Genomic DNA, 15,441 nt, shown 5'->3' on the forward strand with positions numbered 1-15,441 from the left:
CTGTTTCTGTCTCTGTCTTCTCATACAGTAGCCTATCCCCCGATACAGTGCTGTGTGATTTCCCCGATACAGTATCTGTGTAGTGCTGTGTGATTTCCCTGCTAGATGCTGACTGCCACACTTTGAAAGGTTCACTACAAGGACATGGGAAATCAATGAGATATCTGACAAACCCTGGAGACAGAGAGAGGGGGAAAATCACCCTGGAAAACAGAGCAAGCAGGACATCAAATCAGACACAGATGGAGAGAATTTAAATCACTGCCTCATAGCCATACAGTTCAGCATTGGGATGAGACTAGAGAACTCATTGATGTTGTCTTATTCTGCCATATAATGGGTGCAATGTGAGGCAGTATTTACACTACAGTAAGAGACTGTGGGAAGGGGCAGTGAAATGTCTGTTGGTAGTTTGGCCTCATGATGTCTCTCCCAGTGTGTCTCTCTGCCTGGGGCACCAGGGCTGGGCAGGGGATAAACACTGAACACAGAATGACAGAGTATGACAGGGAGATGTCTGGAGGGCAGTGCTGGGCTGGTCAGACCACAGTGTGTGTGTGTGTGTTTGTGACTACGGAGTGTGTGACTACAGAGTCTGTGACTACAGTGTGTGTGTGACCGTGGTGTGTGTTGTCTCCACAGGGGTGAGTCTGCTAGTTCCAGCGGGAGCCGTCCCTCAGGGGAGAGTGTATGAGATGTACGTGACCGTCCACAGGAAGGACAGCATGAGGTAACTACAATCTCTTCTATTCCCTCTGGCTCTGCTGTTTACACCAGACACACATCTCCTACAGCACACACAACTCCTACACACACTACCCATACTGTCACAACACTAACCTGTGTGTGTGTGTGTGCGTTCCCCCAGGCCCCCAGTCGATGACTGCCAGACAGTGCTGAGCCCAGTGGTGAGCTGTGGCCCCCCAGGGGCCCTCCTGACACGCCCAGTCATCATCACCATGCACCACTGTGCTGAGGCCGACTGTGGATCAGCCGAGGATTGGCTGATCCAGCTCAAGACCCAATCACAGCAGGCCCAGTGGGAGGTGAGTGGCATGATATGTTCTCTGACATGCAATGGGTGCCTGACAAAGCGCGTGGAGGTGGAAGATGGTACTGGAAAAAGACTAAGGTAAATGACATGAGGTAGGAAGACAGTGGGAATAAAGGGAGTAGAGAATGGGATAAACTAATGCATCTCCGGTGGCAGTAAAGTAGCCTAAATACAGCACCTGCCTGTGGCACCAGTCTGCACACAGAGCACAAGCTCAATTAGAGACAGAGGATTGTGTAAGAACAGTTATAGGGAATGCTGGCATTTTCCCCCCAGGCTCTCTGTCTTTTCCGCTCTTGTGTGTGTGTGTCCCATCATTAAAATCAGTGATGATGATAAGTTGTGTTGCCGTGGGCATCTCTGTGAACATAGCCCCATAGCCCTTTGTTATTAACACACACACACAATGGTTTAATTAGCGGTAGCAGGAGGAGGCGGATGCAGCCTACGCAAACGCCTTCGCACCAGAAACACTTCCTTAAAGCTGGTTAGCCAGCCAGGTCGCTCAAGATCTACTTCGAAATCCGACGTTGGTCCAGGTACCCAGGACGTCGAGGAGATGCCTTCAAAACTGACCACTAGGGGCAACGGTGAGCGCCATTACCATCAAGTAGGCTTGGGTTGTGCCAAGGGGTTGTGGACGTGTGTGGCAGATGGGCGTAAGCTATGGCTCCGAGGGTTGAATGTTCAATCCCAGTGAAAGGCACTCATTTTGATTTGTTTTGTTTTAAACCTGTCCCTTAACCCTTAACTTAACCATTCGGAATTAATTCTTAAACTTAACCATGGATTTTAAAAAATGTTTTTTAACCTATCCCAAACCTTAACCATTTTAAATTAACTTAACTTAACCATTTTAAATTAATGCCTGAACTTAACCAGCCATGAGGCGCCGACGACAGCAGCAGAGAATCCGGGGTGTTTGGAGCAACTTAAAAATTCTACGTTTGGAGAAACATGGACAAACGTCAGAATCTAAAGTCAAATTGGTCAAACCGTGACATCTTGTTGGGTTAGCGCTGTGCCCTCCACCACCAACACTACCATCACACACGTAATATCTCTGATACACACTAGGGTTGAATATTTTCCCGGTATTTTACAAACATTTTTTTTACCGACAATAAATCACTTTTCTCCCGGGTAACCTAGTATTTCCCACCAAAACTGGAAGTGTCATTCAAAGGCATGATAAACCATAGAAATATGTGTGGGTTTGATTAGAGCTTTGATCAGCATGGCAATTGAAACATGGAGCTACCTGAGCCTGATGAGCCATATATTACATACATTTTATGAGCCAGACATTAACAACATTTAATGATCCCAAGGCCAAAAAAAGCCCAAATGATTGTGCCGTTATCCAGTACATAAATGATATAGGCTACTGCACATTACACACAACAGAAAAACATACAGTAAAAGCCCATAGATGTAGCTAGTTACAGTGCATTCGGAAAGTATTTAAACCCCTGGACTTTATCCACATTTTGTTTACGTTACAGCCTTATTCTAAAATTGATTAAATTGTTTATTTTCCTCATCAATCTACACACAATACCCCATAATGACAAAGCAAAAACAGGTTTTTATAAATGTTTGCAAATGTATAAAAAATACAAAACTGAAATATGACATTTACCTACAGTGGGGAGAACAAGTATTTGATACACTGCCGATTTTGCCGTTTTTCCTACTTACAAAGCATGTAGAGGTCTGTAATTTGTATCATAGGTACACTTCAACTGTGAGAGACGGAATCTAAAACAAAAATCCAGAAACTCACATTGTATGATTTTTAAGTAAATAATTTGCATTTTATTGCATGACGTAAGTATTTGATCACCTACCAACCAGTAAGAATTCCGGCTCTCACAGACCTGTTAGATTTTCTTTAAGAAGCCCTCCTGTTCTCCACTCATTACCTGTATTAACTGCACCTGTTTGAACTCGTTACCTGTATAAAAGACACCTTTCCACACACTCAATCAAACAGACTCCATCCTCTCCACAATGGCCAAGACCAGAGAGCTGTGTAAGGACATCAGGGATAAAATTGTAGACCTGCACAAGGCTGGGATGGGCTACAGGACAATAGGCAAGCAGCTTGGTGAGAAGGCAACAACTGTTGGCGCAATTATTAGAAAATGGAAGAAGTTCAAGATGACAGTCAATCACCCTCGGTCTGGGGCTCCATGCAATATCTCACCTCGTGGGGCATCAATGATCATGAGGAAGGTGAGGGATCAGCCCAGAACTACACGGCAGGACCTGGTCAATGACCTGAAGAGAGCTGGGACCACAGTCTCAAAGAAAACCATTAGAACACACTACGCCGTCATGGATTAAAATCCTGCAGCGCACGCAAGGTCCTCCTGCTCAAGGCAGCGCATGTCCAGGCCCGTCTGAAGTTGGCCAATGACCATCTGGATGATCCAGAGGAGGAATGGAGAATGTCATGTGGTCCGATGAGACAAAATAGAGCTTTTTGGTCTAAACTCCACTCACCGTGTTTGGAGGAAGAAGAAGGATGAGTACAACCCCAAGAACACCATCCCAACCGTGAAGCATGGAGGTGGAAACATCATTCTTTGGGGATGCTTTTCTGCAAAGGGGACAGGACGACTGCACCGTATTGAGGGGAGGATGGATGGGACCATGTATCGCGAGATCTTGCCCAACAACCTCCTTCCCTCAGTAAGAGCATTGAAGATGTGTAATGGCTGGGTCTTCCAGCATGACAACGACCTGAAACACACAGCCAGGGCAACTAAGGAGTGGCTCCGTAAAAAGCATCTCAAGGTCCTGGAGTGGCCTAGCCAGTCTCCAGACCTGAACCCAATATAAAATTTTTGGAGGGAGCTGAAAGTCCGTATTGCCCAGCGACAGCCCCGAAACCTGAAGGATCTGGAGAAGGTCTGTATGGAGGAGTGGGCCAAAATTCCTGCTGCAGTGTGTGCAAACCTGGTCAAGACCTACAGGAAACGTATGATCTCTGTAATTGCAAACTAAGGTTTCTGTACCAAATATTAAGTTCTGCTTTTCTGATGTATCAAATACTTATGTCATGCAATAAAATGCAAATGAATTACTTAAAAATCATACAATGTGATTTTCTGGATTTTTGTTTTAGATTCCGTCTCTCACAGTTGAATAATGATAAAAATGACAGACCTCTACATGCTTTGTAAGTAGGAAAACCTGCAAAATCGGCAGTGTATCAAATACTTGTTTTCCCCACTGTAAGTATTCAGATCCTTTACTCAGTACTTTGTTGAAGCACCTTTGGCAGTGATTACATCCTTGAGTCTTCTTGGGTATGACGCTACAAGCTCGGCACACCTGTATTTGGGGAGTTTCTCCCATTCTTCTCTGCAGATCCTCTCAAGCTCTGTCAGGTTGGATGGGGCGCGTCGCTGCACAGCTATTTTCAGGTCTCTCCAGAGATGTTTGATCGGGTTCAAGTCCGGGCTCTGGCTGGGCTACTCAAGGACATTCAGAGACTTGTCCCGAAGCCACTCCTGCGTTGTCTTGGCTGTGTGCTTAGGGTCGTTGTCCTGTTGGAAGGTGAACCTTCGCCCAGTCTAAGGTCCTGAGTGCTCTGGAGCAGGTTTTCATCAAGGATCTCTCTGTACTTTGCTCCGTTCATCTTTCCCTTGATCCTGACTTGTCTCCCAGTCCCTGTCGCTGAAAAACATCCCCACAGCATGATGCTGCCACCACCATGCTTCACCGTAGGGTTTCCTCCAGACATGATGCTTGACATTCAGGCCAAAGAGTTCAATCTTGGTTTCATCAGACCAGATAATCTTGTTTCTCATGGTCTGAGAGACTTCAGGTGCCTTTTGGCAAACTCCAAGCGGGCTGTCGTGTGCCTTTTACTGAGGAGTGGCTTCCGTCTGGCCACTCTACCATAGAGGCCTGATTGGTGGAGTGCTGCAGAGATGATTGTCCTTCTGGAAGGTTCTCCCATCTCCACACAGGAACTCTGGAGCTTTGTCAGAGTGACCATCGGGTTGCTCAGTTTGGCCGGGCGGCCAGCTCTAGGAAGAGTCTTGGTGGTTCCAAACGTCTTCCATTTAAGAATGATGTAGGCCACTGTGTTCTTGGGGACCTTTAATGCTGCAGAAATGTTTTGGTACCCTTCCCCAGATCTGTGCCTTGACACAATCCTGTCTCGGAGCTCTATGGACAATTCCTTTGATGATGAGAGAGAAAGACTGTGAGAGTGCTCACGATATTCAAGTAATAGGCTGTTTTAAAACTCTGCAGATGCAATTAAAACAATTATAATCTTTACAATTATAAAACAAGGTGACCCCCCGAAAGCCAGATGGAGGTGGGTAAATTAAACACGCATTCGGCCTTTATATTTCTGTAGCATAGGCTATGCGGCAGCAAATGTAGGCCAACCTGTCACAAGAAAAAAAGTTACCATGATGAGATGATAGGTCTGCATGCATTGTGAATTGCACTCTATACTGAGATGGGCTGTCTGTCCCCACCCTGAGCGTTGATGCAGAGGCCATAGAGAAGCCAGATTTAGAAATTGCATATAATTTAGCAGTTCCAGTTCACGCCATGCTGTTCATATAAATATATTATTATAATTTACCGGTTTTCTCGCAGTTATTTATCCCGGGAAAAGGGAGTGATTTTGGGCGGTAAATCCCGTTAAATCTCAGTAACCGGGTTCCCGCCATTCAACCCTAATACACACACAAACTCTCACTTTCTCAGTTCAATAATACACTCTCCCCACAACACTCCCACACACTCATTCTTTCCCTGGCAGTTGAGCCGTGCTGCAGTTGTAAGGTGCCTTCTTTCTCCTTAGCTTCAGTGCAGAATTCATATTTTACTCTTATATGTTAAATATAATACAATTGTTGGTAGTTATTATGCAAAATAAATAACCTATCAATTATTCTTTATAATTTGTCCGGAAAGCATCTAGTTGTAATTTTTCTGTCAGATAGACTGGGCCAATGTAGTATTGCCATGTGAAGGGAAATATTTGAGTGTCGGTGTAAAACATTGAAATGGTTCCATTTCAGCTAGCTGTCAGAGCAGAGCCTCTGGGGCCTGGTCATCAATGGCCTGTCAACTGACACACTTCCATCCCCTCATACACAGCCCTGGCCAGGCCCTGTTATTCTTCAGCTGCTTAGCAACAGCCTCTGACCTTCTGTCATCCCATCAGAACTGATACAGCCCTACTCTACTACTCAAGGTCTGTGGGTGTCTTTCGGAGTTTCACCAAGATATAGTCCTACAGGAAGCACTGGGGTGTAGATAGTTCAGGGTTATGTAGACGTGTGTTGGAAAGAGAACACTACCCACTGGGACCACACTGGTTGAATCAATGTTGTTTCCACATCATTTCAATGAAATTACATTGAACCAACGTGGAATAGACGTAGAATTGATGTCTGTTCTCAGTGGATGGTTTCCTAGTTTCCTGTATTATTTCCTAGATCCTTACATTCCTACATAAATCTTAAGAAAGCAGTGGGGTTTATAGTAGTTAAAGGTTGTGTAGAACGCTACTACTGGGATAAACTAGATTCCTGTATTATTTCCTAGATTCCTTCACTTAGAAAAAAAGGGTTCTAAAAGGGTTCCCCATAGGTGAACCCTTTTTGGTTCCAGGTAGAACTAGGGCTGTTGCGGTGACCGTATTACCACCACACCGGCAGTCATGAGTCATGACCTCAGTAAAATTCTACGTGACCATTGAGTCACAGTAATTTCCTCTTATGCACTCTGGACATGCGTTAGTATGTGGTCCTCTGTAGCTCAGCTGGTAGAGCACGGCGCTTGTAACGCCAAGGTGGTGGGTTCGATCCCCGGGACCACCCATACACACAAAAAAATGTATGCACGCATGACTGTAAGTCGCTTTGGATAAAAGCGTCTGCTAAATGGCATATTATTATTATTATTATTAGTAGTACCCAACTCGCTAACAATCATCAGGTCGCTAATGGCCTGGTACTCAGGGCTCTATTGTCCCTCTAACCACTCTGACATCAATGCAAATGCAATCGAAAATCACATCAAACACTTATCATCAAAACAGTATGTGCTTTTAAAACTCACCTCACTGTGATTGATCAATTTGAAGAAAGAAGTTCAACAACAGGTTTAAACTGAGTGGGAAACAAGGTTGTTGTGGATGTTGTTTCAAAATGCACAGTGCTTTCTAAGGTGATGATTAATTCAAACACCCATATGCATATTAGAGCTTATGCATATGCATAGGCATATATGAGCCCAAGCCCGAAAAAAAAACCCTGAATTAAAGTAATGATTGTGCCGTTATACAATACATAGCCTACCGCATATTACACATGGCAGAAAAACATACGAAAATACTGATTTAAGATATCTTTGGTACATAATTGTTCTAGCCTAAATTAAACAAATTTAGAGTTAGCCTATTATTGTAGGGAATTTGTATTGGATTTTGAATAGCATAGTAATAGGGCATTTTTTGTATTTTCATAATTAATAGGCTGACACATTACCTTTAGCTACAGAATATCTCATCGCCGTGAATTTCCATCACCTCCCCTTCATTTCTTTATCCAGCGTGCAGACAAGGGGGCTGTCAACAGTTTAATGAAATATGTTTAGTTGTGAAAACATATTACTATCAATGTTCCCGAACAGATTTCACTTGGTTTCCAAAATTAAACACTGGGTAGCTGCAGGAACAGGGTTGGAGAGCCCATGGCATACAGAGTTTGGGCGGAATATCACCTGTCACAGTGAAATAACCTGAGTAGCCTACCCAACATGAGTGAAACTAACCAGCGGGAAAGTGGCCTCATATGGATGACATGTCTTTTTTTCTCTTGATCCTGCCCATTTGATAATGGGCCATTCTAAACCGAAACAAATATTACATATTAAATTGAGAATAGTCTGATGGGTGAAAATACAGATTGATCACTTGATGAGAGAACAGCATGAGCAGCCTGAGGCAAGGAATAAAGCGCAAGCTTTTTTTTGCAAACCATCAATAGCCTATAGTTGCATCATGCAGCCCATATACACTATATATACAAAAGTATGTGGACACCCCTTCAAATTAGTGTTTTCGGCTATTTCAGCCACACCCGTTGCTGACAGGAGTATAACATTTAACACACAGCCATGCAATCTACATAGACAAACATTGGCAGTTGAATGGCCTTACTGAAGAGCTCAGTGACTTTCAACGTGGCACTGTCATAGGATGCCACCTTTCCAACAAGTCAGTTCGTCAAATTTCTGCCCTGCTAGAGCTGCCCCGGTCAACTGTAAATGTTGTTATTGTGAAGTGGAAATGTCTAGTAGCAACAACGGCTCAGCCGCGAAGTGGTAGGCCACACAAGCTCACAGAACGGGACCGCTGAGTGCTGAAAATCGTCTGTCCTCGGTTGCAACACTCACTACCGAGTTCCAAACTGCCTCTGGAAGCAACATCAGCACAAGAACTGTTCATCGGGAGCTTCATGAAATGGGTTTCCATGGCCGAGCAGCCGCACACAAGCCTAAGATCACCATGCGCAATACCAAGCGTCAGTTCTCCGCCATTGGACTCTGAAGCAGTGGAAACATGCTTTCTGGAGTGATGAATCACGCTTTACCATCTGGCAGTCTGACAGACTAATCTGGGTTTGGCGGATGCCAGGAGAACGCTACCTGCCCGAATGCATAGTGCCAACTGTAAAGTTTGGTGGAGGAGGAATAATGGTCTGGGGCTGTTTTTCATGGTTCGGGCTAGGCCCCTTAGTTCCAGTGAAGGAAAATCTTAACGCTACAGCATACAATGACATTCTTGACAATTCTGTGCTTCCAACTTTGTTGCAACAGTTTGGGGAAGGCACTTTCCTATTTCAGCATGACAATGCCCCCGTGCACAAAGCGAGGTCCATACAGAAATGGTTTGTTGAGATTGGTGTGGAAGAACTTGACTGGCCTGCACAGAGCCCTGACCTCAACCCCATTGAACACTTTTGGGATGAATTGATTCGCCGACTGCGAGCCAGCCTAATCGCCCAACATCAGTGCCCTGCTAGAGCTGCCCAATCTGTAGCCTACTAATGCTCTTGTGGCTGAATGGAAGCAAGTCCCCACAGCAATGTTCCAACATCTAGTGAAAGCCTTCCCAGAAGAGTGAACGCTGTTATAGCAGCAAAGGGGGGACCAACTCCATATTAATGCCAAAGATTTTGGAATGAGATGTTTGACGAGCAGGTGTCCACATACTTTTGGTCATGTAATGTATCTTTTGATTTCTAAGGCATTCTATGGTTTGTAGGACTCCATTCACAACTAAAGTTGCCAAATAACTCTAAATCTAGCATTTAGGACCTGTTTCAAATTATCACTTTTACGCACAACATAGCCACTGACACTTACATATGCGCACTCTCGCTCCAGAATGGGAAAAATGTCCTTTCTATTTTATTCAGCTAAATTCAATTATATTTTTCTTACAGTAAAATCATATAGAATAATGGCATATCTCGTCGGCTAAATGAACAAGCCTACAGCCTTTGGCATGGCGCATAGCCAGATAACATACTCGTATTCTGTTCTTCTGAAATTCATTTTCTTCATATCATAATGTTTCCTTAGACCTGCCTAAAATAAATAAGGAGTTATTGTGATGGTGTGTATTCAATTGATTTATTAGACCTTTTTAAATGTAGATGTTCCAAAGGCGTGCATCAGCGGCTTGTATGGGCTCGAATGCACCGAGGTCTGGAGATGCTAAACGTGTTTATGTTAATTAGCAGACAATTACCGTGAGACCGGCAGTCTTTTGCATGACAATAACCGGCTGACAAAATTTCATGACCGCCACAGCCCTAGGTAGAACCCTTTTGGGTTCCATTCAGAACCCTCTGTGGAAAGGGTTCTACATGGAACACAAAAGGGTTCTTCTACCTGGAACCAAAAGCATTCCACCTGGAACCAAAAAGGGTTCTTCAAAGGTTTTTCCTATGGGAACAGCCGAAGATCCCTTTTAGGTTATTTTCTATGAGTGTAGAATTCTAGCATTGTGTTTTGGACTAGTACAGGATTGTGTAAAAGTATGTTGGAAGGAGAAACTAGATTCCTGTATATTTTGACTGCCTGACCCATCTGCAGTCAGTGTGGGAGAGAGCGACTCTGAGCGACTCTGAGAAAGATGATGGTTTGATGTGGTAATGAGAGACTGGTTTGCTGCAGTTGAATCTTTTTTCAGCTGTTTGTTCTACTACATCACAAACAGAAGACGTGCATGCCTGTCCTGTCGGTCTCAACACATTCATCACCATGTTACAGAGCCGTCACTGCCCATATCAACATAGTGACTCCAAATTGCATCAGCACAGTGAAATCTGATGATTATCAAATCACAATCTGTAGCCTACAGATTGTACGAGGCCTACAGAGAGAAGCTTTATTAGATGTGTCTTGGACTCTCTCTGTCAGCTCTGCAAGAAAAACACAAAATAAACCATGGATAATAGACGTGAGAATCTCCATGATGTTGATGTTACTATTGTAGGAGGTATGGACATTTGATGAGGAAGTCATCTGTAATATACATACAGTATTTAATGTGGGCTACATCGCTTGTGACTGACGGATTGGCTCTGGGTAGCCAATAAACCAAGATTGCGGCGCGGAAGCGTTTAAACAGAGAAATAACTATTGATTATATCTCAGCCTGTCAGCCACGTGGATGGTAATATCCGTAGGTGACGCCTAGTTGCTTTATATGAGCATCTCTTCCTGCTGAGCTGAGGCCAACCACACACATAGGACTGGCAATATATTGCTTTTGCTATGACATGCTCTGTCAGAATGGTAGCACTCCCTTCTATTCTCCCCATAGAGAGAGGCAGTCAAACAGTCATAGGGAGAGAGATTCAGCGTCTGGGTAAATATTGCTCTTATATTACCATCATACAGTGTGAATAATCATACGTCTCATGTGATGTGTCCAGCACAGCGAGCTGTGTGTGTGGGTAAATGTGTGCTTGCTTGTGTGTTTGTGTGAGTGTGTAGATAAAGATAGCAGGGTGTAATGAGTAACGTGGACTCTGTCCTCACAAAGAGCATTTCTGCACACACGTGTGTGTGAGGCCAGTTTTCCACTGTATTGTAATTATCCCCCCAGTGAGGAGCACTCATACTGTCCCCCAGGACCAGTTAAAGAGCCTAATGACCAGCTATAATACTGCTGTTAAATGACCCGGCTCCAAATCAAAAACTCTCTCTCTCTCACTCACTCACTCACACACACACACACACACACACACACACACACACACACACACACTCACACATACTAGAAAATGGTGTCATTCCTCTTCTCTCTCTCTGTCTGTCTCACATAATGGGTTGAATGGATGCCAGGCAGAATGCTGCTCATAGGAGCGTCAGGATTATAGAGCTCAGCATGCCTCTTGACCCAGTTAGACCCAGACACCAGTAATGAAACAGGAATATGCTCTGACATGATCCAGTGTTGTCACTGGGGTCAACTAGGAGAGGGCCATTATGCTATTACCTCATACATGGTGGTCTATTGTTAGACATTATACATTTAGATGTATGTAGGCACTAGGCAGGATGTATTTACATGGATACTGTACACATACGCTCTCACACTCATGCCACCCCCCTCTCTCTTCTCTCTCTCTCTCTCTCTCTCTCTCTCTCTCTCTCTCTCTCTCTCTCTCTCTCTCTTTCTCTCTCGCTCTCGCTCTCTCTGTCTCTGTCTCTCTCTCTGTCTCTGTCTCTCTCTCTCTCTGTCTCTGTCTCTCTCTCTGTCTCTCTCTCTCTCTCTCTCTCTCTCTCTCTCTCTCTCTCTGTCTCTCTCTGTCTCTCTCTGTCTCTCTCTCTCTCTCTCTCTCTCTCTCTCTCTCTCTCTCTCTCTCTCTCTCTCTCTCTCTCTAGGAGGTAGTGGTGGTAGGAGAGGAGAACTTCACCACTCCCTGTTACATCCAGATGGATGAGGAGGCGTGTCACATCCTGACAGAGACCTTAGGGACCTACTGCCTGGTTGGTCAGTCCTGCAGCGCGGCCACCACCAAGCGACTCAAACTGGCCATTTTCGGCCCCGTCACCTGCCCTGCTCTGGAGTACCACATTAGAGTCTACTGCCTGGACGACACACAGGACTCACTCAAAGTAAGAACGTGTGTGTGTGTGTGTGTGGCGTGTGTAGTAGTAGGCAGCAGATGAAGTATAAAGCTGCACCTAGAGAAATGATGCCGTGCCCTCACAACTATGAGCCATATTTCATATTTACTGTACCCCCCTCCTCCCCCACTCTCCTCCCCCCATCACAACACATGAGAATACCTCTATCCACCTACACTGAAGAAAGATAAGGTCTCATTATTACTTTTGGGAAGAGAATAGGACCTGGTTATTAAGTTTGGGTGCGGGGTAATGAGAATTGGGAATGATCATGTTGAATGTAGATGTGAATGTCAAAGGTTGTGAATGTTTATAGATGGATTATATCATGGGTATTGCATAATTCTCTGCTTCAAACAGAGTAGATAGAGTGATTGTCTCATGTCTCAAAACTGTGTGTCTCTGTGTGTCCTTAATATAGGAGGTCCTGCAGATGGAGAAGCAGATGGGAGGGAAACTGCTGGACGAACCAAAGACCCTCAACTTCAAGGACAGCACCCACAACCTGCGACTGTCCATCCACGACATCCCACACACACTGTGGAAGAGCAAGCTACTAGCCAAGTACCAGGTACGCACAGCAAACTCAGAATGTAAAGACACACACGCACCCTTGGTGCCAGTATTAACCCCCCCCCCTCCTCTTCCCAGGAGTTGTCGTTCCAGCAGGTGTGGTCTGGGTCCCAGAGGAACCTCCACTGTACCTTCACCCTGGAGAGGTTCTGTCCCAGCACCGTAGACCTGGTCTGTAAGCTGTGTGTCCGACAAGTGGAGGGTGAAGGACAGATCTTCCAGCTGGACACCACCCTCTCAGAGGTAAGAAGATATTACAGTATCCAGATACAGTGAATACGTATAGTGTACTAATGAACATTTACATCCTGAATCATGTATACATGCTCAGATAAATCAGACTAACTTGATTTAGTCTGACTTACTGCTAACTTGAATTGAGGCTGCTGTTATATCGTATATTCCTTTCTTTTTCCATGTCTTTGTCCCTCTCGGGTATTGAGTTTAGCCTTCTGTCAGTGAACTAATTTACTCAGACAGTGAGCCTTGAGCCTGCTGCACACACAGCCCTCTCGTTGAGAGCTTGTCTGTTATGAGAGTTACAGACATTACTTATTTTATTTTTCATAGCTCCATACAGAGCACAGATCTAAGGGAATAATCACTCCAATCCCACTCTGACAACCCCTTCACAAAGAGAATGGTGGAGTAGGAGAATATTGGAGCAGAGATGGGACAGGGAACATTGGATAGAGTGCTTTGTGTAACTTGCCCTAGTCCTGGCCTTAGTATCATCCCCTCTCTGTCTGTCTGGGGCTTTCTATCTGACTAGAGTCTAGCAGCTGGCTAGACAATTTTATGAAGACATGGACCAATTCGAATGAGAACTAAACTTGTAACACTAATTCCAACAAATAATAATTTCAGTCAGTTCAAATAGTTGACCCCTGTACTGACATCAGTCTCTCTGTTGCATCTCCAGGACACCCAGAGCATCGACACGTCTCTGCTGGACCCAGCCAGTAACATCACCACCCTGGTGGGGCCAAATGCCTTCCGCATCCCCCTCTCCATCAGACAGAAGCTCTGTGGCAGCCTGGACGCACCACAGACCAGAGGCAACGACTGGAGGATGCTGGCACACAAACTCAACCTGGACAGGTAGGGATTGGACTGAATGATCTATGTGTGTGTGGTACTGTCTACTGTCCTGCAGCTGGGGCATCACTTTTGTTCTCACTTTTCTCCCCCTCCTCTCTAAACTGGGTGTTGATCTGCCCAGCAGGGGCTCCCTTATCACAGACAGCAATAGAAGTAAGAGCAGCAGGAGGGAGGACTTTACCCTCCCTCTCACCCCTTCCCTCTCCCTTAACCTCACCCTTACTCCACCTCTCCCTACCCTTCGTGCCTTCAGAGTTCAGAGCTGGATGAAAGCAGTTCTAACTATTTCATGTTTGACTGTCAGGTTTTTTTTTTTTTTTTTTTACGACACTGGATAGTCATAAAGCCCACTCCATACAACCTCTCTCTCTCTCTCTCTCTCTATCTCTCTCTCTCAATTCAATTCAATTTCAATTTAAGGGCTTTATTGGCATGGGAAACGTATGTTAACATTGCCAAAGCAAGTGAAGTAGATAGTAAACAAAAGTGAAATAAACAATAAATATTAACAGTAAACATTACACTCAGAAGTTCCAAAAGAATAAAGACATTTCAAATGTCATATTATGTATATATACAGTGTTGTAACAATGTGCAAATAGTTAAAGTACAAATGGGAAAATAAATGAACATAAATATGGGTTGTATTTACAATGGTGTTTGTTCTTCACTGGTTGCCCTTTTCTTGTGGCAACAGGTCACAAATCTTGCAGCTGTGATGGCACACTGTGGTTTTTCACCCAGTAGATAAGGGAGTTTATCAAAATTGGATTTGTTTTCGAATTCTTTGTGGATCGCTGTAATCTGAGGGAAATATGTGTCTCTAATATGGTCATCTCTCTCTCTCTCTCTCTCTCTCTCTCTCTCTCTCTCTCTCTCCCTCTTTCCCCCTCCCCCATCAGGTATCTGAACTACTTTGCCACTAAGTCCAGTCCTACGGGGGTGATTTTGGACCTGTGGGAGGCACAACACTTCCCCGACGGGAATCTAAGCCGCCTAGCTGCCGTGCTGGAGGAGATGGGTCGCCATGAGAACCTCGTGCCCATGGCAACAGACCACTGACACCCGTCCATCAAAGAACAGGAAATTCCAGGGAGGAGTGAGAGATGAGTCAGGGAGAGAAGGAGAGAGAGTAAGAGGGGCAATCTGTTAGCTGACGTACAGGACAAGCAGAGCCAGACATTCTTTCAATCAAAGAACATAGTGACACGCCCACACACACACACACACACACACACACACACACACACACACACACACACACACACACACACACACACACACGCTTATCATAGCCATGCTCCAATTAAAGTATATTGGAAGTAACATTTTGAGAAAGGAAAGAGAAAGTTAGTCAGCTCTGTTTGTACTCTCCCTGGTACAGATGTATTTACCATGATACAGTTTCCTAGGAAACGCTTGATAGTTCTGTCCATATAGAGGATGTGGTGACAGACTGGCTCAGAGCAGAAGACCATGGGAAGGAAGGGGTGTGGCCAGAGGGGGCAGGGAAGGCATTC

The 15,441-nt window shown here is 44.8% G+C and overlaps 1 protein-coding gene across 1 annotated transcript in view; it reads left to right on the forward strand.

Moving 5' to 3' along the window:
• unc5cb (unc-5 netrin receptor Cb) overlaps positions 1-15,207 on the forward strand; it is a gene marked incomplete at its 5' end in the record, with an annotated part of 165,702 nt that extends 150,495 nt beyond the window's left edge. The window contains 7 exons of the mRNA XM_084159660.1: positions 643-730; positions 869-1,046; positions 12,002-12,235; positions 12,669-12,818; positions 12,899-13,063; positions 13,743-13,921; positions 14,824-15,207. Of these exons, the coding sequence (XP_084015786.1) occupies positions 643-730; positions 869-1,046; positions 12,002-12,235; positions 12,669-12,818; positions 12,899-13,063; positions 13,743-13,921; positions 14,824-14,983 (1,154 nt within the window). The 3' untranslated portion in view covers positions 14,984-15,207. The remainder of the gene's footprint in view (positions 1-642; positions 731-868; positions 1,047-12,001; positions 12,236-12,668; positions 12,819-12,898; positions 13,064-13,742; positions 13,922-14,823) is intronic.
• Between the last annotated feature and the right edge of the window lie 234 nt (positions 15,208-15,441).

The sequence above is a fragment of the Coregonus lavaretus genome, assembly GCF_964263955.1.
Source record: "Coregonus lavaretus genome assembly, chromosome: 4".
Taxonomy (NCBI): Eukaryota; Metazoa; Chordata; class Actinopteri; order Salmoniformes; family Salmonidae; genus Coregonus; species Coregonus lavaretus.